We start from the raw sequence: 20880 nt of genomic DNA on the forward strand, positions 1-20880 counted from the left end.
GCCTGCAATCCCAGCTACTCAGGAGGCTGAGATCTGAGGATTGCACTCTCTCAGCAAGGAAAGCAAATCCATGACAAAAGAAAAGAAGAAAAATGGCTCCCCATATACACACATATACACTGGTGCTCTTCCACTTAAGCCACAGCTCCATTTGTGGATTTTTGCTTGTTAAATGGAAATGTCTTATGAAGGCTCGGAAGGTGGCTCAGTGGTAGAGTGCTTGCCTTGCATGCATGAGGCACTGGTTCGATTCCTCAGCACCACATAAGCAGAAAAAAACTGGAAGTAGCACTGTGGCTCAAGTGGTAGGGTACTAGCCTTGAGCTGAAGAACTAAGGGACAGCACCCGGGCCCAGAGTTCATCCCCCATGACCAACAGGGGGAAAAAAAAAAGTCTTATGAATTTTCCTGTCCAGGCTGGCTTCAAATCTCAATCCTCAGAAATGAGCCTCTTGAATAGTTATAGGATTACAGGCATGTGCTACCAGTGTCCTGCTGAAGTACAGTTTTGTTTAGGCTGGCTTCAATCCATGATCCTCAAAGTGTCTGCCTCTTCTGTGTGCATCAGAGCCTAACTTTTTCTTTTTGCAAGACAAATGTAGACCCATGGGCCTCATCCCACGCCAACCTACCAGTCCCCGCCAATTGTGCAGAGCCCTGTGAACGGGTTTCGGTAGATGTAGAGGGGCCAGCCATAGGCAGCGGCTGCAAACCGCATATAGTGATGGCAGTTTTCAAGCTCTGCATCCAAATCTGCTTCCTGGAAGAGAGGGGGAAACACTTTCTGTGTAAGAACCACTCCTGACAGAGGGGGATGAATACTCTAACATCTTTTTTTTGTGGGGGGGAGGAGGGGAGTCTGGTCGTGGGGCCTGAACTCTGGGCCTGGGTGCTGTTCCTCAGCTCTTCAGCTCAAGGCTAGCGCTCTACCACTTGAGCCACAGCGCCACTTCTGGCTTTTTTCTTTTTGCTTATGTGGTGCTGAGGAATCGAACCCAGGGCCTCAAGCATGCAAGGCAAGCGCTCTACCACTGAGCCACCTTCCCAGCCCGATACTTTAACATCTTTAACCTGAACTCGCTCATTTCTGACTTTTCCTGCTCCTTCCATACTGGCTAGAATGCTCAGGGAACTTCTACAGGAAAAACTGGCCTTCAATTCCAGCCTGCATGAACACCAGAACTGCCAGGACCTGGCTGCTTTAGCCAGGGACAGAGAAACACGTGGAGTGTTAGATGCAGTTTTTTCTTTTTCACTTTGTTATTAGGATACTGCAGTTCAGCTGAACGACTCAGGGCCTCCAGCTTGCTAGGCAGGTGCTTTCATCGCTTGAGCCTCATCTCTAGCCCTTTCTTATTTCCTTATTTTTCAAATAAGGTCTTGCTTCTTGTCGTAGTCCACCTGGACTTAGATCCTACTATTTATGCTTCTGACATACCTGGGATGGAAGGCGTGAGTCACCATACCCATCTTTTAAATTTTTTGGTGCCAGACTGGAGCTGTACTCAAGAGCCTTGTGTTTTTGCTTGGCTTTAGTGATCAAGACTGGCACTCTGCCAATTGAGCCAAAGCTCCATTTCTGATTTTTCCTGATTCATTGGAGATAAGAGTCTCATGGAGCCGGGTGCTGGTGGCTCATGCCTATAATCCTATCTACTCAGGAGGCTGAGATCTGAGGATCGAGGTTCAAAGCCAGCCTGGGCAGGAAAGTCCCTGTGAGACTCTTGTCTCCATTTAACCACTCAAAACCAGAAGTGGCACTGTAGCTCAAGTGGTAGAGCACTAGCATTGAGCTGAAGAGCTGAGGGACAGGGCTCAGGCCTAGAGTTCAAGTCCCACAACTGAAGAAAGAAAGAAAGAAAGAAAGAAAGGAAGAAAGAAAGAAAGAAAGAAAGAAAGAAAGAAAGAAAGAAAGAAAGAAAGAAAGAAAGAGAGAGAGAGAGAGAGAGAGAGAGAGAGAGAAAGAAAGAAAGAAAGAAAGAAAAGAAAGAATCCTTCCCCCACAGTATAACCCCTGCTTTCACTGTATTTGATGTCAGTATAATTTGTGGAGGGGAAGGGGAAAAACAAGTCGTTTAAATAAGGATACAGGTGGACCCGTTGCAACAATGAGAAGTACAAGTTGTCATGTTGAAAATGAACTTTACAACTTTGGTGGGGGGGTGGGGGGGTGGGGAGGATTGGGTGGGGGGTGGGGAGAGGCTGGGAAGGGATGGGAAGGGTAAACAAAGGAGGAGGCTACAATGCTTGATAAGAAATGTACTTACTATCTTGCCCATGTAATTGTAAACCCTCTGTACAGTATTTTCACAATAAAAAAAGAAAGAAAGAAAAGAAGAAAAGAGTCTTCTCCTGGACTTTGCTGCCTAGGCTGGCAGCAAATCATGATCATTAACTCTCAGCCTTCTGAGTAGCTATAAGCCAACAGCTCTTAGCATATCCAGCTTTTTTTTTTTTTTTTGCTTGAGATGAGATCTTTTGAAGTTTTTCCCCTGGTTGGCCTTGGACCATGAGCCTCCCATTTTGAGCTTCCTGAGTAGGCAGAATTATAGGTATGAATCACTGCACCCTATATGCTTTTCTCTTTCAAAAGCATACGAATCTATGACAGGAAAATGATCATCAAAGCAAAGCTGAACTATTCCTGCTCCCCACTCCAAGAAAAGGAAGACAACACACCCAGGAAGACTCCGGTCCCATCCTAGGACTTTCTCTGATATATAGAATCTAGCAATGGACTTCCTAAAACAGAAAGTTTAGCAACACCATGGCCAGTGAGCTGCCCAAATGGGTTCCCACTAGCTGCCTCATCTAACAGATGATAGTAGAAGCAACAGATGCAAGTAGAAGTAACAAACTGGATTCAAGCACAACAGCTACCAAAATTGTTGTTGGCTAGGTTTTTTTTTTTTGTTAGTCGTGGGGCCTGAACTCTGGTCCTGGTCGCTGTCCCTCAGCTCTTTAGCTCAAGGCTAGCACTCTACCACTTGAGCCACAGTGCCACTTCTGGCTTTTTCTGCTTATGTGGTACTGAGGAATCGAACCCAGGGCCTCATGCATGCAAGGCAAGCACTCTACCACTGAACCACCTTCCCAGCCCTTGGCTATCTCTTTTATTTTCTTTTGTTTTTGCCAGTCTGGTGCTTAAATGCAGGGCCCACGTGCTGTCTCTGAGCTTCTTTTGCTCAAGGCTAGCATTCTACTACTTGAGCCACAACTGACATTTTGGTGGCTAACAAGATTAAAAGTCTCACATACTTTCCTACTCAGGCTGTCTTCAAACTGCGATCCTCAGATCTCAGCCTTCTGAGTAGCTAGGATGACAGGCATGAGCCACCAGTGCCTGGCTAGGCTCATTGGTCTATGTAGACCAGGCTGGCCTTGAACATTTCATCCTGTAGCTTCAGCCTCCTGGAAGTTGGAATTACAGATTTGCACCTCCACGCCTAGCTTGAGGTGAGTATTTCTTGCACATCAATGCAGTCTACATGGTAAGAATAGGACAATCCCACAGACGTTTGCAGTTACCTGGGAGAGCCCTGGGGTGGGGCCAATCTCTTCCTGCGGCTCCTGGAGGCTGCTAATGTTATCCTGCTGCTGATGGAGAAGAGCAAGGCCTGCTGCGATGTCGCTGGGTACCAGGTCTGTGTCCTGGGTGGGATCCACAGTGTCAGTCAGTCAGCAGCAGGAAGTGACCCGGAAGAGCACGAAACTCTGTTTTACATAGTGTTCACATACCAACACAGACATGTTTATATATACTGCATACACAGGTGGTTTTTTTTGTTGGACATGGGGCTTGAACTCTGGGACTGGGCACTATCCCTCAGCTCTTCAGCTCAAGGCGAGTGCTCTACCACTTGAGCCACAGCACCACTTCCGGTTTTGTGGTAGTTAACTGGAGATAAGAGTCTCACAGACTTTCCTGCCTGGGCTGGCTTTGAACCTTGATCCTCAGATCTCAGCCTCCTGAGTAGCTAGGATTACAGGCACCTGGCTGTATACACAGGTGTTTTAAAAAACATTTTCTTGGCAGGATTCCTTTTGTTTTTAGGACTGGGGTTTGAACTCAGGGCCTCACACATGCTAGGAAGATACTCTACCACTTAAGGCATGACCTCAATGCTTTTTTTTTTCTCCTAGTGATTTTTCAGATAGGGTCTCACATGTTTGCTCAGAGTCAGCCTCTAACTTTGACCCCCCAACTTCGGATTCTTGTGTGGCTGGGATTACGGTGGTTTATCAACACAACATTGTGACGAGGAAGTGGTGCTGTGGCTCAAGTGGTAGAGCGCTCGCCTTGAGCTGAAGAGCTGAGGCACAGTGCCCAGGCCCAGAGTTCAACCACAACCAAAAACAAAACAAACAAATGTCATTCTACTCAGGAGGCTGGGATCTAAGGGTTGTGTTTCAAAGCCAGCCCGGGCAGAAAAGTCTGTGAGACTCTTATTTCAATTAACCACTCAAGAAAAGTTGGAATTAGACAGGGCTAGGATGTAACTAAGTGGCAAAGCGCTTGCCTAGCAATTGCAATGTCCTGGGTTTGATCCAAGTTGGAAGTAGAGCTGTGGCTCAAGTAGTAGAGCACTAGCCTCGAGTCATAAAGCCAAGACAGAGTGTGGGGCCATGAGTTCAATTCCACAGTACCAACATTTAAAAAAATGAAAAAGCGGGCTGGGAATGTGGTTTAGTGGTAGAATGCTTGCCTAGCATGCATGAAGCCCTCGGTCCAATTCCTCAGTACCACATAAACAGAAAAAAAAAACAGAAGTGGTGCTCTGGTTCGAGTGCAGAGTGCTAGCCTTGAGCAAAAGAGGCTCAGGGACAGTGCCTAGGCCCTGAGTTCAAGCCCCATGGCTGACCAAAGGGAAGGAAGGAAGGAAGGAAGGAAGGAAGGAAAAGAGAGGGGAGGGAGGGAGAGAGCGAGGAAAGGGAAAACTAGAATGAGACAAACTTCACAGATTACTGAAAAGGAGATGGAGAAAGAATGCATGTGAGAGGGTCTACAAAATGCAGCCCTGCACTCAGCCAACTTTCCAGAGTGCCCAACCCCTGCCCCTGCCCCCCCAGTGTAGGGTGTGGAATTTCCATGGAAGGCACATACTCAAACAGGAGAACAAGACCACACCAGGCTCCCTCGGCTTACTGAAAAGTAGGTTGAGAAAAGCTCTGCCGTACTCGAAAACGCCACTCGAGTGTGGTCGTCTTTGCCAACGCAACAGCACAAGAACTTGATCCTCGTCTCCCACACGCTCTTGGCTGCGGTCTTGAGGCCATTAAAGAACTGGCTTGAGTCATTGCTATCCAGGTGGTCAGGTCCAGAGGAGGAATATGGAGCCATGTTTCCCCCCAGGGGGTCAAAGACGATGACAATGGTGACCACGGTGGCAGCGATGATAACCCAACTGCAAACCAGACAGTGGCAAAGGCATGGTGATTGTGAGCTCCACCTCCAGAGACAAAGCCCCTTTAGTCCCGGCTCCTGGAAGACACTGCCCTCCCAGAATGCCACTGCTAAAAGCAAAGACCACTCAGGGAAATCATGGAGCTGTCTGGTGGCCTTTCCTGCCCAGGATTTTGAACCCTGATCCTCAGATCTCAGCCTCCTGAGTATCTAGGATGATAGGCATGAGCCACCAGCACAGGAGTGGCTTCCATGAGACTCTTTTTTTTTTTGGGTCCGGTCGTGGGGTCTGAACTCTGGGCCTGGGTGCTGTCCCTCAGCTCTTCAGCTGAAGGCTAGTGCTCTACCACTTGAGCCACAGCGCCACTTCCGGCTTTCTTCTTTTTGCTTATGTGGTGCTGAGGAATCGAACCCAGGGCATCATGCATGCAAGGCAAGCACTCCACCACTGAGCCACCTTCCCAGCCTTTCCTTGAGACTCTTATCTCCAACGAACCACCAGAAAACCAGAAGTAGAGCTGTGGCTCAAAAGTGGTAAAGCACTAGCCTTGAGTGAAAGAGCTCAGAGACAGTCCAGGTCCTGAGTTCAAGTCCTACAACTAACCAAAAAAAAGAAGAAGAATTTGCACACTGTGGAAGTTTACTGCTCCTAGATTTCCCTTTTTTCCAGGCCAGGGGCTCACCAGCACCAGACTGTTTCCTTCTTGGTAACTTAAGTGGACAGCACTAAGCACTAGGTCATCTCTGAGACTCTTAAGTGTAGCAGATACAAACAAGGTACTAGAATATCTTTCCCTCAAGCCATTCCTAACACTCTCTTCTCTCTCTACCTTCAGCTTTTGACTCTGCTTTGTTAGTGCTTCAGAAATGAGGAAATGAGCTGGGCTCCGGTGGCTCAATCCTGTTATTCTAGCTACTCAGGAGGCTGAGATCTAAGGATCTCAGTTCAAAGCCAGCCTGGGCAGGAAAGTCCCTGTGAGACTCTCCATTTAGCCACTCAAAAACCAGAAGTGGTGCTATAGCTCAAGTGGTAGAGCACTAGCCTTGAGCTGAAGAGCTCAGGGACACACCAAGGCCCAGAGTTCAAGCCCCACAACTGACACACTGAGACACACACACACACACACACACACACACACACACACACACACACACACACACACACACACACACACACAAGAAAGAGAGAAAGATGGGGCTGGGAAGGTGGCTCAGTGGTAGAGCGCTTGCCTTGCATGCATGAGGCCCTGGGTTCAATTCCTCAGCACCCCATAAGCAAAAAGAAAAAAAAAGTGGGAAGTGGTGCTGTGGCAAATGGGAATGCAAGACCCTGAGTTCAAGCCCAATACCAGCACAAAAAGTAAAGGGAAAAGAAAAATTTAGCCAGGTGCTATTGGCTCACGCCTGTAATGCTCCTAGCCACTCAGGAGGCTGAGATATCAAGATGTGGTTCAAAGCAAGCCCAGGCAGAAAAGTCCACCAAAAAGCCAACAAGCCACCAAAAAGCCAGAAGTGGAGCTGTGGCTCAAGTGGTAGAGAGCCAGCCTACAGCAAAAAGGCCAAGCAAGAGCACCAGGTCCTGAGTTTAAGTCTCAGTACCTGCCCACAAAAAAAGGGTGGGAAATGTGGCTTAGTGACAGAGTGCTTGCCTTGCTTGCATGAAGCCTTGGGTACAATTCCTTATACCACATAGACAGAAAAAGCCAGAAGCAGGTGCTCTGGCTCAAGTACTAGAATGCTAGCCTTGAGCAAAAGGAGCTCAGGGGCAGTGCCCAAGCCCTGAGTTCAAGCCCCAGGGCTGGCCAAAAAAAAACAAACAAAAACAAAGCCGGGCGCTGGTGGCTCACGCCTGTAATCCTAGCTACTCAGGAGGCTGAGATCTGAGGATCGTGGTTCAAAGCCAGAGACTGTGAGACTCCTATCTCCAATAAACCACCAGAAAACCGGAAGTGGCGCTGTAGCTCAAGTGGTAGAGCGCTCGCCTTGAGCTGAAGAGCTGAGGGACAGCGTCCAGGCCCAGAGTTCAGGCCCCACGATGGACCAAAAACAAAAACAAAAAACAAACAGACAAAAAACCCCAACAAAACAGAAAACCAGAACCGATAAGATATAGCAACAAATGCCTAAAAGAAGAGGAATAATTTCTCCTCCAAAAACAAGCGTCTAGGGCTGGGAAGGTGGCTCAGTGGTAGAGCGCTTGCCTTGAGCTGAGGGACAGCGTCCAGGCCTAGAGTTCAGGGCCCACGACCGACAAAAACAATAACAAAAATACGAGTCTTCAAGTTTCCTTCAAGTCTTCCAGAGTCCTGGGATTGTCCAAATGTGGGATCCCTCCACAATACTCCTCACCCACATCCCCAGAGCATTTGTGACAGGAAGAATTGAAGAGAGATGTGAACGCTCACCTGACAATGACAGTGGCAATGATGCCATTCACAACCGTCCGGTCGCACTGGATACCCTGTGCCACCCAGGCGGCCCCCAGGGAAGCCCACACCATCTCCGGCAGGAAAAGTGCCAGGCGGATGTAAAGCAGCTTAGACATAGACTTCCGAGGGCCAGGGTTACAGATGGTTCCTGAAGCACAGAAAATAAGCCACCGCTCAGGGGTGCAGAACAGTGCAAAACCACACCCACAATGTATGAGACATGCAAGTGTGCAGTTCCCATGTCCTCTCTGAAAGTGTGTGTGTGTGCGTACTAATCCTAGGGTTTGAACTCAGGGCTGGAATGCTGTCCCTGAGCTTCTTTGCTCAAGACCTCTACCACTTGAGCCACCAGCTCCACTTCTGGCTTTTTGGTGTTTAATTAGAGATAAGATTCTCATGCTAGTTAGGTGCCAGTAGCTCATGCCTGTATCCTAGCTACTCAGGAGGCTGAGATCTGAGGATCGTGGTTCAAAGCCAGCCCAGGCAGGAAAGTCCATGAGGCCTTTCTCCAGATACCAGAAACTAGAAGTGGTACATGGCTCAAAGTGGTAGAGAGCTAGCCTTGAGTACAAAGAAACTCAGGGACAGCACCCAGGCCCTGAGTTCAACCACCCTTGACCACCCTTGATTGACAAAAATAATAAAAAATAAAAATAAAAAAAGTCTCATGCTCTCCTGCCGGGGCTTTGAACCATAATCCTCAGATCTCAGCCTCTTGAGTAACTAGGATTACAGGTATAAGCCACTGATACCTAGCCTTTTTTTTTTTTTTAAGCTGCTATGCAAACTGCTTTAATGCCAGAGGCCTACAAGTGCCTGCCTGGCTCTGCACTGGACACTAGGAAAGGGCCCTGGGCTCAGCCTTAAATCCAAACCCAGAAGACACTTCCCCTTCCTCTGCAGATGCACAGACTATGGTTAGAATGAAGTCATTTATCTCTCCAGTGACCCTTAGACAGGAATTCAGTTCTTTTCTATCTTTTATTTACAGAAACTGTGAACACAGCCTATGGTCGCTCACAAAGAGACAACTTGATTTACCAGGGCTGACTTCTAACCACAAACCTCAAATCTCAACCTCCTAAGTAGCTAGGATTACAGGTGTAAGCCACCAGCGCCCGGCTCCATTTGTCCTTTTTTTAAATGTTCTACATTCTTCACTGATATTTATGTGATACTTCTTTTGGTGGTACTAGAGTTTGAACCCAGGGCTTTACACTTGCCAGGCAGGCCGCTCTACTACTTAGGCCACACCCCCAGGCTTTTGCTTTAGTCATCTTTCAGATAGGATTTTATGCTTTTTTTCAGGCCTGACTTCTTAACTATGCTGCTTGCATAGCTAGAATTTCAGCTGTGCACTACAATACTTGTCTGGCTTATTTGTTATGACAAATAAGAGGCAAGAGGTGGCTCACTAACTTATCACTGGCCTTCAACATCAATCCTCCCAATTTCTACCTCCCCAGTAACTGAGATTACAGGGGTGCACCAACATGTCCAGCCTCCATTTTATTTGTTTACCTTTAATTTTTTGGAGGTGCTAGGGTTTGAACTCAAGGCCTTGGTCTGGCTAGGCAGGCAAGAAAACTTGAACCACACTACCAGCCCTTTTTGCTCTGGTCATGTTTTGGATAGAGTCTCGTTTTTTGTTGGGTCGCTGGGATCACAGGCATATTCTAGTACACTCATCTTGTTTTTACTAGTTGAGATGGAGACTTTCAAATGTTCTAGCATCAAACTACTATCCTTTGTCAATCTTGGCCTCCTGAGTAGCTAGGATTACAAGTAGAAGCCACTACACTTGGTTCCTGTAATACAACTCTTAATAAAGCATATGATGCTAATTATCAGTAACAAATTTGCAACTATATTAACATTTTTGTTTGTCTTTTAAGATATGGTCTTATGATATAGCCCAGGCTTGCCTTGAATTCTCAAATCCTCTTCCCTATTTTCCAAGTGCTGGGGTTACAGGCATGTGCTATCATGCCCCTAGTAAACTATCATTTTTCAGTTCACTGGGTATAGCTCTAATACAAGTAACAAAAAATCCAAAGCAAACTGGAAACAGGAAGGACCTGCAGAGCTCAGAGAGTGGACATACAGAGGCAGGATAAGCCTCGGTCCTTCTTGGTGTGTGTGCTCAGCATGGGCTGTGATTGAAGACACAGCCTAATCCAGAAATGAAATGTAACATGGCTGCTACATCTTTGAGGAGCAAGGAGAAGCACTTCCCCAGAAGCTTCCAGATTCTCTCTCTCTCTCCACCCCCCCCCTTTCACACACACACACACACACATTTTGTTGGGGGGGGAGGGGGAGGAGGCTTGGACTCTGGGCCTGGGCGCTGTCCCTCAGCTCTTCAGCTCAAGGCAAGTGCTCTACCACTTGAGCCACAGCGCCACTTCCAGTTTTCTGGTGGTTAATTGGAGATAGAAGGCTCACGGACTTTCCTGCCCGGACTGGCTTTGAACGGTGATCCTCAGATCTCAGCGTCCTGAGTAGCTAGGATTACAGGCATGAGCCACTGGCGCCCAGCTCCAGATACTCTCTTGAGTTACACTGACCGACATAGGGTCCTGTATCCACTCAGGACCAATTCCCACTCCTCTCCCCCCCAGGCAAGGACCATTTCCGAGCTGACACTAGCTGGTGGGTGTGACATGGGGGACCAGGCTGCGTATGGTAAAAGTGGAATAAGAAAGCCTTGCCATTGGCAAGACCTGCAGATGGCGACTATAAGTACCTAGCACAGGAATGCGCACCATGCCACAGCACCACCACCCGCTGAAAGAAAGCCAACATTTGAACACTTCAGGGGAAAGAGTTTATACTTCCAAATTTCAAAGCTGAATCTCTTAGTTATAAACACAGGTGTTAGCCAGGCACAGGTGGCTCATGCCTGTAATCTTAGCTATGTAGGAGGCCAAAATCTGAGGATCACAGCTTAAAGTCAAGCAGGGCAGGAAAGTCCCCATGAGACTCTTATCTCCACTAAACTACTCTGAAAAAGCCAGAAGTGGCAATGTGGCTCAAGTGGTAGAGTGCTGGCCTTCAGCAAAAGAAGCTCAGGGAGGGATGGAGCCCAGGCCCAGGGTTCAACCCCCAGGACCGGCAAAAAAATAAAAAAGCAAACAGGGGTCCAAAACAAATGGGTCTGGTGCTGAAAGGCCAATTAATCAGATAAATACTATATGTGAAGCAACACTAGCCTAAATACTTTCTCTTTCAGAAATATACACCTGAGACGGGCACCAGTGGCTCACACCTGTAATCCTAGCTACTCAGGAGGCAGAGATCTGAGGATCGCAGTTCAAAACCAGCCTGGGCAAGGAAAGTCTGTGAGATACTTGTCTCCAATTAAACACCAGAAAATGAATTGGCGTTGTGGCTCAAGTGGTGGAATGCTTGCCATGAGCTGAAGAGCTCAAGGACAGTGACCAGGCCGAGTTCAAGCCCCACAACTGACAAAACAAAACAAAAAAGAGGGCTGGGAATGTGGCTTAGTGGTAGAGTGCTTGGCTAGCATGCACAAAGTCCTGAGTTAGACTCCTCAGTACCACATAAAAAGAAATAAAGCTGGAAGTGGTGCTGTGGCTCAAATAGTAGAGTGCTAGCCTTGAGCAAAAGAAGCTCAGGGACAGAGCCCAGGCCCTGAGTTCAAGGCCCAGGACTGGGAAAGAAAAAAAGAAAGAAAGAAAGAAAATTAGAAAGGAAGGAAGGAAGGAAGGAAATTCTGCAAATGAAAAGCCTTGGGACATGGCCTATGTAGTAAAGTACCTGCCTAGCAGGTCCAAGGTCCTACTTCAATCCCTAGTGCAGCAGGAAAAAAAAAATAATACATTTATACTGCTGAGCCACATTCTGCACATTTAGTTTCTTCCTTTTCTTCCATATGTAGCACCAATGACAATCCAGTCCTGGGGATCAACAGAACCCACAAAACTGGAACTTTTTTTCAATCCAGACCCTACCTCCCTCTTGATTTAGAGGTATATTCAAATACAGAGCTCAGCCATATGCTAGTGGCTCATGCCCTGTAATCCTAGCTACTTAGAAGAATGAGATCATGGTTCAAAGCTAACCTCACTCACAAGACAACATGTTGGAAATGAACTCAATACCTTGGGGGGAAGGAGCAGTGAGGGGGAGGGAAAGTGGGAGAAAAATAAGGGAGCAGCTAACAATGCTTGACAAGACATGTACTCACTACCTTATGTATATAACTGTACCTTTGCACAATAAAATTAAAATAAAAAAATAAAGCTAACCTGAGCCAAAAAATCCTCGAGTCTGTTTCCAAAATAACCAGCAAAAAGCTGGGCTGGAGGTGTGGCACAAGTACTAAAGTGCCAGTCTTGGGCAAGCAAGCCCAGTGAGCACAACGCACTGAGTTCAAAATCTTGATACTGCCATTAAAAATAGCAGGGGAGGGCTGGGAAGGTGGCTCAGTGGTAGGGCGCTTGCCTTGCATGCTCGAGGCCGGCCCTGGGTTTGATTCCTCGGCACCACATAAGCAAAAAGAAAAAAGCCGGAAGTGGCGCTGTGGCTCAAGTGATAGAGCACTAGCCTTGAGCTGAAGAGCTGAGGGACAGCGCCCAGGCCCAGAGTTCAGGCCCCACGACCGGACCCAGAAAAAAAAAACAAAACAAAACAGGGGATAGAATGTGGCTTAGTGGTAGAGTGCTTGCCTAGCATGCACGAAGCCCTGGATTCAATTCCTCAGTACCACATACACAGAAAAAGCCAGAAGTAACACTATGGCTCAAATGGTAGAGTGCTAGCCTTGAGCAAAAGCAGCTCAAGGACAGTGCCCAGGCCCAGAGTTCAAGTCCCAGGACTGGCAAAAAAAAAAAAAAAAATAGCATATTTCTGATTTCTATATATTGCTACAGGAAGTAAGTACAGGTGACACATCTAAGTCCAAAATCAGGAAGTCTTTCTTGTGAAATACTTTGCCACTAACAGCTCCCATTTCTATATTTCTGCCAACAGATTGCCTAACATCTGTTTCAGATCATTATTCCAAATGGTCAAGACCTTGATTCTAGCTGGGTGTAGTGTTGCATGCCTGCAATCCTAGCTATGCAGGAGGACTGTGAATCTGAGGCCAGGACAAGCAAAAGAATACAAATTAAAGTTAAAAAAAGATTTTAATTCTATCACTCTTTGCACGGGCCACCCCTCCAGTTCTTCCTTTCACTAACAATCTGATAAGCAATTTTCCAGCAGCCTGACCTGATTTTGGGTGAAACACACAATAAGGATGGCCTATCACACAGCCGGGCCTGTGACAGATGGATTTTTATTCTGTAACACTTTATTAGTCATCAGAGTGGTCCTATGAGTAAGAGCAGTCAAACAGGGAAAGTCTGTTACATTTTTGGAGACATTCTCTGAGAAAGGAGTGCAATGTAGAAAAACTACATGTAGGGCTGGGAAGGTGGCTCAGTGGTAGAGCGCTTGCCTTGCATGCATGAGGCCCTGGGTTTGATTCCTCAGCACCACATAAGCAAAAAGAAAAAAAGCCGGAAGTGGCGCTGTGGCTCAAGTGGTAGAGTACTAGCCTTGAGTTGAAGAGCTGAGGGACAGCGCCCAGGCCCAGAGTTCAGGCCCCACGACCAGACCAAAAAAAAAAAAAAAAACTACATGTAATACAGGGTAGGTTGGCATACTGCTATGATCCCGGTCCTGAAGTGGGAGATGAGACAGGAAAATGGTGAAAACCGCCTGGGCTACACCACAAGTGTTGGCTCACACCTAAATAATCCAAGCTACTCAGGATGTGGAGTAGATTCACAGTTCGAGGCAGCTCAGCAAAAATTTAATGAGACTCTATTTTGAAAACAACAACAACAACAACAAACCTGGTAGTTCAATTAGTAGATCTTAGTACTGCAAAACAAACAGCACAAAATCAAACAAAACCGGAAAAGGAAAAAAAAAAACAAAAACTGTAAGCAGTGGGGCACTGGTGACTCCTACCTGTCATTCTAGTTACTCAGAAGGCTGAGATCTGAGGATTGAGGATTGCAGTTCAGCCTGGGCAGAAAAGTCCATGAGACTTTTTTTTTTTTTTAAATCAGTCATGGGGCTTGAACTCAGGTCCTGGGCACTGTCCCTGAGCTTTTTCACTCAAGGCTAGCATTCTTGGAGCCACAGCTCCACTTCCCATGAGACTCTGATCTCCAATTAATTACTTGAAAACCAGAAGTGGAGTTGTGACTCAAAGTGGTAGAGCACTAGCCTTGAGCAAAAAAGCTCAGAGACAGCACCCAAACCCTGAGTTCAAGCCAAATGACTGATGGGAAAGAAAAACAAAACCGACTTTTAAGCAAATATAATAGCCAAAAAGAAATAATCCACTGTTCACTGACTGATGAATGGGTCAGATGCAGTATTCTGTCCAATCAGTATTTTGGGGTGGGGGAAAGGGTGGTGGTGGTACTGCTTGAATCTGGGCCTTATGCTCCACTCTTTTGCTTTTTTTTTTTTTTGGGTCCGGTCGTGGGGCCTGAACTCTGGGCCTGGGCGCTGTTCCTCAGCTCTTCAGCTCAAGGCTAGCGCTCTACCACTTGAGCCACAGTGCCACTTCTGGCTTTTTTCTTTTTGCTTATGTGGTGCTGAGGAATTGAACCCAGGACCTCATGCATGCAAGGCAAGTGCTCTACCACTGAGCCACCTTCCCAGCCCCTCTTTTACTTTTTTCATTCATGGCTGGCACTCTACCACTTGAGCCACACCTCCACTTCCAGCATTTTGCTGGTGAATTGGAAATAAGAATCTAGAAGACTGGGGCTGGGAAGGTGGCTCAGTGATAGAGCATTTGCCTTACATGCTCGAGGCCCTGGGTTCGATTCCTCAGCACCACATAAGCAAAAAGAAAAAAGCCAGAAGTGGCGCTGTGGCTCAAGTGGTAGAGTGCTATCCTTGAGCTGAAGAGCTGAGGGACAGTGCCCAGGCCCAGAGTTTAGGCTCCATGACTGGACTCTAAAAAAAAAAAAAAGAATCTAGAAGACTATCTTCCTGGACTGGCCTTGAACTTCAATCCTCCAGATCCCAGCCCCCTGAGTAGTGAGGATGACAAGAAATGCAGCTTCCTATAGAACATGAGCCACCAATATATATCGTAGATGAACTTGAAACACCTGAAGCTAAGTTTAAGAACCACACCAAAAAGCCGGGCGCTGGTAGCTCACGCCTGTAATCCTAGCTACTCAGGATGCTGAGATCTGAGGATCACGGTTCAAAGCCAGCCCGGGCAGGAGAGACCGTGAGACTCCTATCTCCAATAAACCACCAGAAAACCGGAAGTGGCATTGTAGCTCAAGTGGTAGAGCACTAGCCTTGAGCTGAAGAGCTGAGGGACAGTGCTCAGGCCCAGAGTTCAAGGCGCACAACTGACAAAAAAAAAAAAAAAAAGAACCATACCAAAGGCCACCTATTGGGTAGCTGGATTTGTATGGTGTGTAGAATGTCCAGGTCTAGAGAGACACAGAAGGCTGAGGGGGTGGATACACTAGGTCAGGGGAGGGGAGGAGCGGGGGAGGGGGTAAGGAGTGATTGCTAATGTGTACACAGTATTTCTCTTGGGATTAAAAAAAAAGTCTAAAATGATGCTAGCTAGCTCTCTAGATACAAAAAGAACTAATGAGCCAGGTGATGGGATGTGGTAAATAAACTGTCTTTCAGATTGTGAGCACCAGTGACTCACACCTATAATCCTAGTGCCAGTGGCTCACCCTGTAATCCTAGCTACTCAGGAGGCTGAGATCTGAGGATCATGGTTCAAAGCCAGCCCAGGCAAGAAAGTCCACAGACTCTTTTTTTTTTGGGGGGGGGTCCGGTCGTGGGGCCTGAACTCTGGACCTGGGCGCTGTCCCTCAACTCTTCAGCTCAAGGCTAGCGCTCTAACACTTGAGCCACAGCGCCACTTCCGGCTTTTTTCTTTTTATTTATGTGGTGCTGAGGAATCGAACCCAGGGCCTCCTGCATGCAAGGCAAGCGCTCTACCACTGAGCTACCTTCCCAGCCCCCACGAAACTCTTATCTCCAATAAACCACCATAAAACTGGAAGTGGTCCTGTGGCTCAAGTGGTAGGGCACTCACCTTGAGCCAAAGAGCTGAGGGACAGTGCCCAGGCCCAGAGTTCAAGTCCCACGAAAGACCAAAAAAAAAAAAGTCTCGCTCCACGAGGCGTTACCTTTCATGCTGACATAAACGATGGCCGACACCACACCAATAATGATGGCCAGGAGAAGGAGGAGAACAATCAGGTAGGTACTAAGCAGGACCCCACCAGCACAGCCCAGCTTCCTTCGGTGCAGGAGATACAAAGTCAGGCTACCGATCCACCTGCGGAAAACAGGCAGGCTCAGAAAGGGAAGCCAGGAAGTGGAATTGCAAAACATAAATCAACGCAGTAAATATTTCCCAAGCCAAGGTTAAGGGTCGCTGTGAAATAAAATTCCCATTAGTAAAAATATCTAGTAGCCAGGTGCTAGTACCTCATGCAGATAATTCTATCTGTGCAGAAGGTTGAGATCTAAGGATCCTGGTTCAAAGCCAACCTAGGCAGGAAAGTCCTTGGAAGTCTTACCTCGAATTAACCTCCAAAAAACTGGAAGTAGAGCTGTGTGATAGGGCACTGGCCTTGAGCATAAAAGCTCAGGGTGGGGGCTGGGAAGGTGGATCAGTGGTAGAGCTCTGGTCTTGCATGCATGAGGCCCTGGGTTCGATTCCTCAGCACCACATAAGCAAAAAGAAAAAAGCCGGAAGTGGTGCTGTGGCTCAAGTGGTAGAGTGCTAGCCTTGAGCTGAAGAGCTGAGGGACAGCGCCCAGGCCCAGAGTTCAGGCCCCACGACCAGACCCAAAAAAAAAAAAAAAAAAAAAAAAAAGCTCAGTGTCAATGCCTAAGGCTCAGAGTTCAAGCCCCAAGACTGGCACAAAAAGGAAAGAAGAAAAGAAGGAAAGAAGGAAAGAAAAAAGAAAGAAAAAAAGGAAGGAAGGAAGGAGAGAAAGAAAAAAGAAAAAGGAAGGAAAGAGAAAAGAAGAAAGAAAAATTTAGTAAATCAACTAAAAAGTATAGCTTTCCTTTATTTTATTTATTTATTTTTTAGGTTGTAGGGCTTGAACTCTGGGCCTGGGCACTGTCCCTCAGCTCTTTAGCTCAAGGTGAGTGTTTACCACTTGAGCCACAGCACTACCTCTGTTTTTCAGATGGTTAATTGGAGATAGAATCTCACAGACTTTCCTGCTCAGTCTGGCTTTGAACTGCAATCCCCAGAGCTCAGCCTCCTGAGTAGCTAGGATTACAGGAGTGTGATGGAGTTTCCTAGACTTTTCTAGCTGGACTAGCTTTGAACACCAATACTCTAGATCTTTGCTTCCTGAATGGCTAGGATGAACCATGAGCCACTGGCACCAACTTGGCTTTCCTATTCTTCTATGAGTTTTTTTTTTTAACTTTCCATTCTTCTTATTCCATGTCTCCTGAATTCACTTAAAGCTGTAAGCAAGCAAATATAAGGAAAACTGCTGGAAAATAGCCCACCATAGCTCAGAAAAACAAAGTAAGAAATCAACAAACTACATGCTTGTAGAATTATTAACAAGAAAAGTTTTACATATGTGGATTAATAATAAGTTGATAAACACGTGGTAATCTGCTGCATGTAACTAAAAACCAAGAGTGTGGAAGAGAATTATGCAAATATATTGCATGGTGTACACTGATAAACTCTAACGGAGTTTTTCTTCCTTCCCAACTACATTTTACAATTAATTCAATACCCAATGAACATCAGTAAAAAATAGCCCCAATCTACCTTGAAAGTATTTTGTCAGAAGACAAAATACCAGTTGGAAAGTATATCCTATTACAGACTCAAGCCCTGACCCTATAAAAAGTGGAATCGGGCCAGGCCTGGTGGCTCACACTTGTAATCCTAGTTACTCAGTAATCCTAGTTACTCAGCAGGGTGAGACCTAGAGGATCATGGTTCAAAGCCAGTCCAGACAGAAAAGTCAGAAAGATTCCAACTCCAATTAACCAGCAAAAAGCCAGGCTGGAGACATGGCTCAAGGGGTAAAGTACCAGCCATGAGCAACAAAAAGCCCAAAAATCAAGTGCTGGTGGCTCATGCCAGCGAGCCCAGTAAGAGTACATGATGCCCTGAGTTCAGCCCTATTACCAGCAGCAAAAAATAGTGAAATAGAGATGCCAAAGTTTTAGCTTGGTGGAAGAGCACTTGCCGCCAGCAGGCACCAAGTTCTAGGGTTCAATCTCCAGCATTTCAAAGAAAAACAAAGAAAAGCAGAATTGGATTTTTATTTATTTATTTATTTTTGGTGCCTAGCACTTGAGCCACAACCCCATTTTCAGTTTTTTGGGGATTAACTGGAGGCAAGAATTTCACAAACTTTCCTGCCAGGGTTGGCAGTAGCTAGGATTACAGACATGACCCAGCAGTTCCCAGGGATAACTTTTTTTTTGGCCTGTTCTAGAGCTTGAACTCAGGTCTTGGGCACTGTCCCTGAACTTCTTTTGCTCAAGGCTAGCACCCTACCATTGGAGCCCCAGCCCCAGCCCCAGCCTTTTATGTGTATATGCTAGGCAAGCTTTCTACCACTAAGCGACATTCCCAGTCCCAGCAATAACATTTTTTTTTTGTCGGTCGTTGGGCTTGAACTCTAGGCCTGGGCGCTGTCCCTCAGCTCTTCAGCTCAAGGCGAGTGCTCTACCACTTGAGCCACACCACCACTTCTGGCTTTTTCTGCTTATGTGGTACTGAGGAATCGAACCCAAGGCCTCATGCATGCAAGGCAAGCACTTTACCACTGAGCCACCTTCCCAGCCCCATAACTTCCTGATAACTTCTGGGGTGTGTGTGTGTGTGTGTGTGTGTGTGTGTGTGTGTGTGTGTGTGTGTGTGTGTGTGTGTGTGTGTGTGTGTGTGTGTGTGTGTGTGTGTGTGTGTGTGTGTGTGTGTGTGTGTGTGTGTGTGTGTGTGTGTGTGTGTGTGTGTGTGTGTGTGTAATGGTAATGGGGAGATATCTCAGAGAAATTTGGCTTTGCAAAGTGCAACATTCATGGGAAGCAGCTGAGAACATTTTTTTTTTTATTCCTCTCCCCTGGAGAATACTTTCTCTTTCTCTTTTTTTTTTTTTTTGAAATATAATCTTTGCCACACCCTCATCCATCCTCCCCACCGACTGCACGTGAAATCCAGCCCCCACTGGCTCAAGAGTAACAGCAAATGGCATCATTGCCCAACTTGGTCTTTGAAAGAAAAAAACAACAACAACAATAACCATTATGTCGTTCTCCCCTGAGCAGCGACGGCACGATGCAGATGGCAGAAAGGACGGAGGAGAGCTCGAGGCCATGGCTTTCGGACGGCGATGACGCGCGGGCGCTCCCGTGCCAGGGCTCCGCGCCGCATCCCGGGCTGAGCTCGCGCGCTGCAGCGCGAGCGCCCCGGCGGCCGAGGCAAGCAGGGCACGACCTCCCCACCCCTGAGCTCCGGCTGCCAACCCGTGAAGAAATGGGGGCGACGACCCGGGACGAGGGTGGGCGCGCCCTTAAGGAACTTGGTGACTTTTGTTATCGCCGTCTGTGGGGACCGCGCGCCACCACCCCTTACCGCTTACCACAGCACTCTCAGGAACAGCTCGAAGGACCCAGGGAAGACCAAGTCGTCGCTGGCGATGGCCCAGCGACGGCCGAAGAGCACCATCCCCGGCATGGTGCCCCCGCCGCGCACGGCCTTAATCACCGGCGCGCGCACCACTTGCAGCCTGCAGCCCCCGAGCGCCGTCCAGACTTGGCCGGCAAACCCCCGGCGCCAGCCCGCGCAGGCGCACTTAAGAAGGTGAAGCTATGCGCGCATGCTCACTTCGGCCGGGCTAGGGCTCTTGCGCGCGTACGTACGCTCACTGGTCCCGCCCACGCTGTCACCTTCTGCGCGTGCGCGTTAGAAACCTTTCCCCTCCCTCCCTGTGAAGATTCTGGTGAGACTTGAGCTTTATAGATAAAGCCTCTAAAGGGGGGACTGCTGTCACAGGGCTACGAATGGCGGGTCTGGGGCTCATGCCTGAGGCTCTGACACTTCCAGAGGGCGACAAGATTCGTCTGCTAGGAATGGCGGAGCGAAACTCACAAAACACAGGGATGTGATAAATTACACAGGACTCCAGGCTTTCACACACAGCGAGACCAAAGGAGAGGAACACAAAGGCGCGAGGTCTATGTGCCTCTGATCATACAAAATATATTTATCGAAACAAAGTCCAGTGGAAACGAGGTTTTTCTTTATTGTTCCTTTTTTTGGGGGGGGGGGGTAAAAGGGGAAGCACAGAAATGGAGAGACAAAGGGTGAACACATGTAGCCATGGTACTCTGTAGATACTATGTTGAGAATGAACTATACAATCTGTGGGTGGGATGGGAAGGAAACACTGGGGGGAGGGAGGGATGACATCGTCCAAAAGCACACTTGCTAACACTTCATCTTAATGGCAAAATACAGTTTCTAAGTCTTAAAGGTAAAATATGTTTGTTAAATCTTGAGTAAAACACCTCAATGCTTTGTGTATGTGTGTGTGTGTGTGTGTGTGTGTGTGTGTGTGTGTCACAGTCCTGGGGCTTGACTTGGGGTCTGGGGGCTTTTCCTGAGCTTTATTTGCTCAAGGCTGATGTTCTACCACCTGAGCCACTTCTGGTCTTTTGCTGGCTAATTGGAGATAAGGGTCTGCCTGAGCTTGCTTCAAACTGTGATCCTCACATCTCAGCCTCCTCCTGAGTAGCTAGGATAACAGGTGTGAGCCAGTGGCATTGGGCTTGATGCTTAATTTTGATTGAGAAAATTATTGTATTTTGGTTTTCTCCCATCCTGGCCTGAGCCTCTATCTTCTCTTGCCTATGTTAGTTTCCACAATGGCTCTTCCTCATCTCCCTACAGCACCCTGGGTGACACTGTTGAACTGTCAGGCCTGGTCTTATCTTGCCTAGGAATTGGTGTGTTCTTGGGCATAAAATATACTC

General features: G+C 47.4%; 1 protein-coding gene across 2 annotated transcripts in view; it reads right to left on the minus strand.

Moving 5' to 3' along the window:
* Positions 1 to 19663, minus strand: part of Daglb (diacylglycerol lipase beta) — a 32346-nt gene extending 12683 nt beyond the window's left edge. Inside the window, exons 1-6 of one of the 2 annotated variants that reach the window (XM_042686485.1) lie at positions 19488 to 19663; positions 16038 to 16189; positions 7810 to 7981; positions 5147 to 5405; positions 3529 to 3651; positions 633 to 760 (exon numbers count right to left, since the gene is read on the minus strand). In XM_042686485.1, coding sequence (XP_042542419.1) covers positions 633 to 760; positions 3529 to 3651; positions 5147 to 5405; positions 7810 to 7981; positions 16038 to 16189; positions 19488 to 19582 — 929 coding nt within the window. In that variant the 5' untranslated portion in view covers positions 19583 to 19663. The remainder of the gene's footprint in view (positions 1 to 632; positions 761 to 3528; positions 3652 to 5146; positions 5406 to 7809; positions 7982 to 16037; positions 16190 to 19487) is intronic. The other variant, XM_042686486.1, reaches the window with a different exon arrangement.
* Positions 19664 to 20880: the final 1217 nt, after the last annotated feature.

Source organism: Dipodomys spectabilis, unplaced genomic scaffold, assembly GCF_019054845.1.
Source record: "Dipodomys spectabilis isolate Male_0828 unplaced genomic scaffold, ASM1905484v1 ptg000098l, whole genome shotgun sequence".
In the NCBI taxonomy this organism is placed as follows: Eukaryota; Metazoa; Chordata; class Mammalia; order Rodentia; family Heteromyidae; genus Dipodomys; species Dipodomys spectabilis.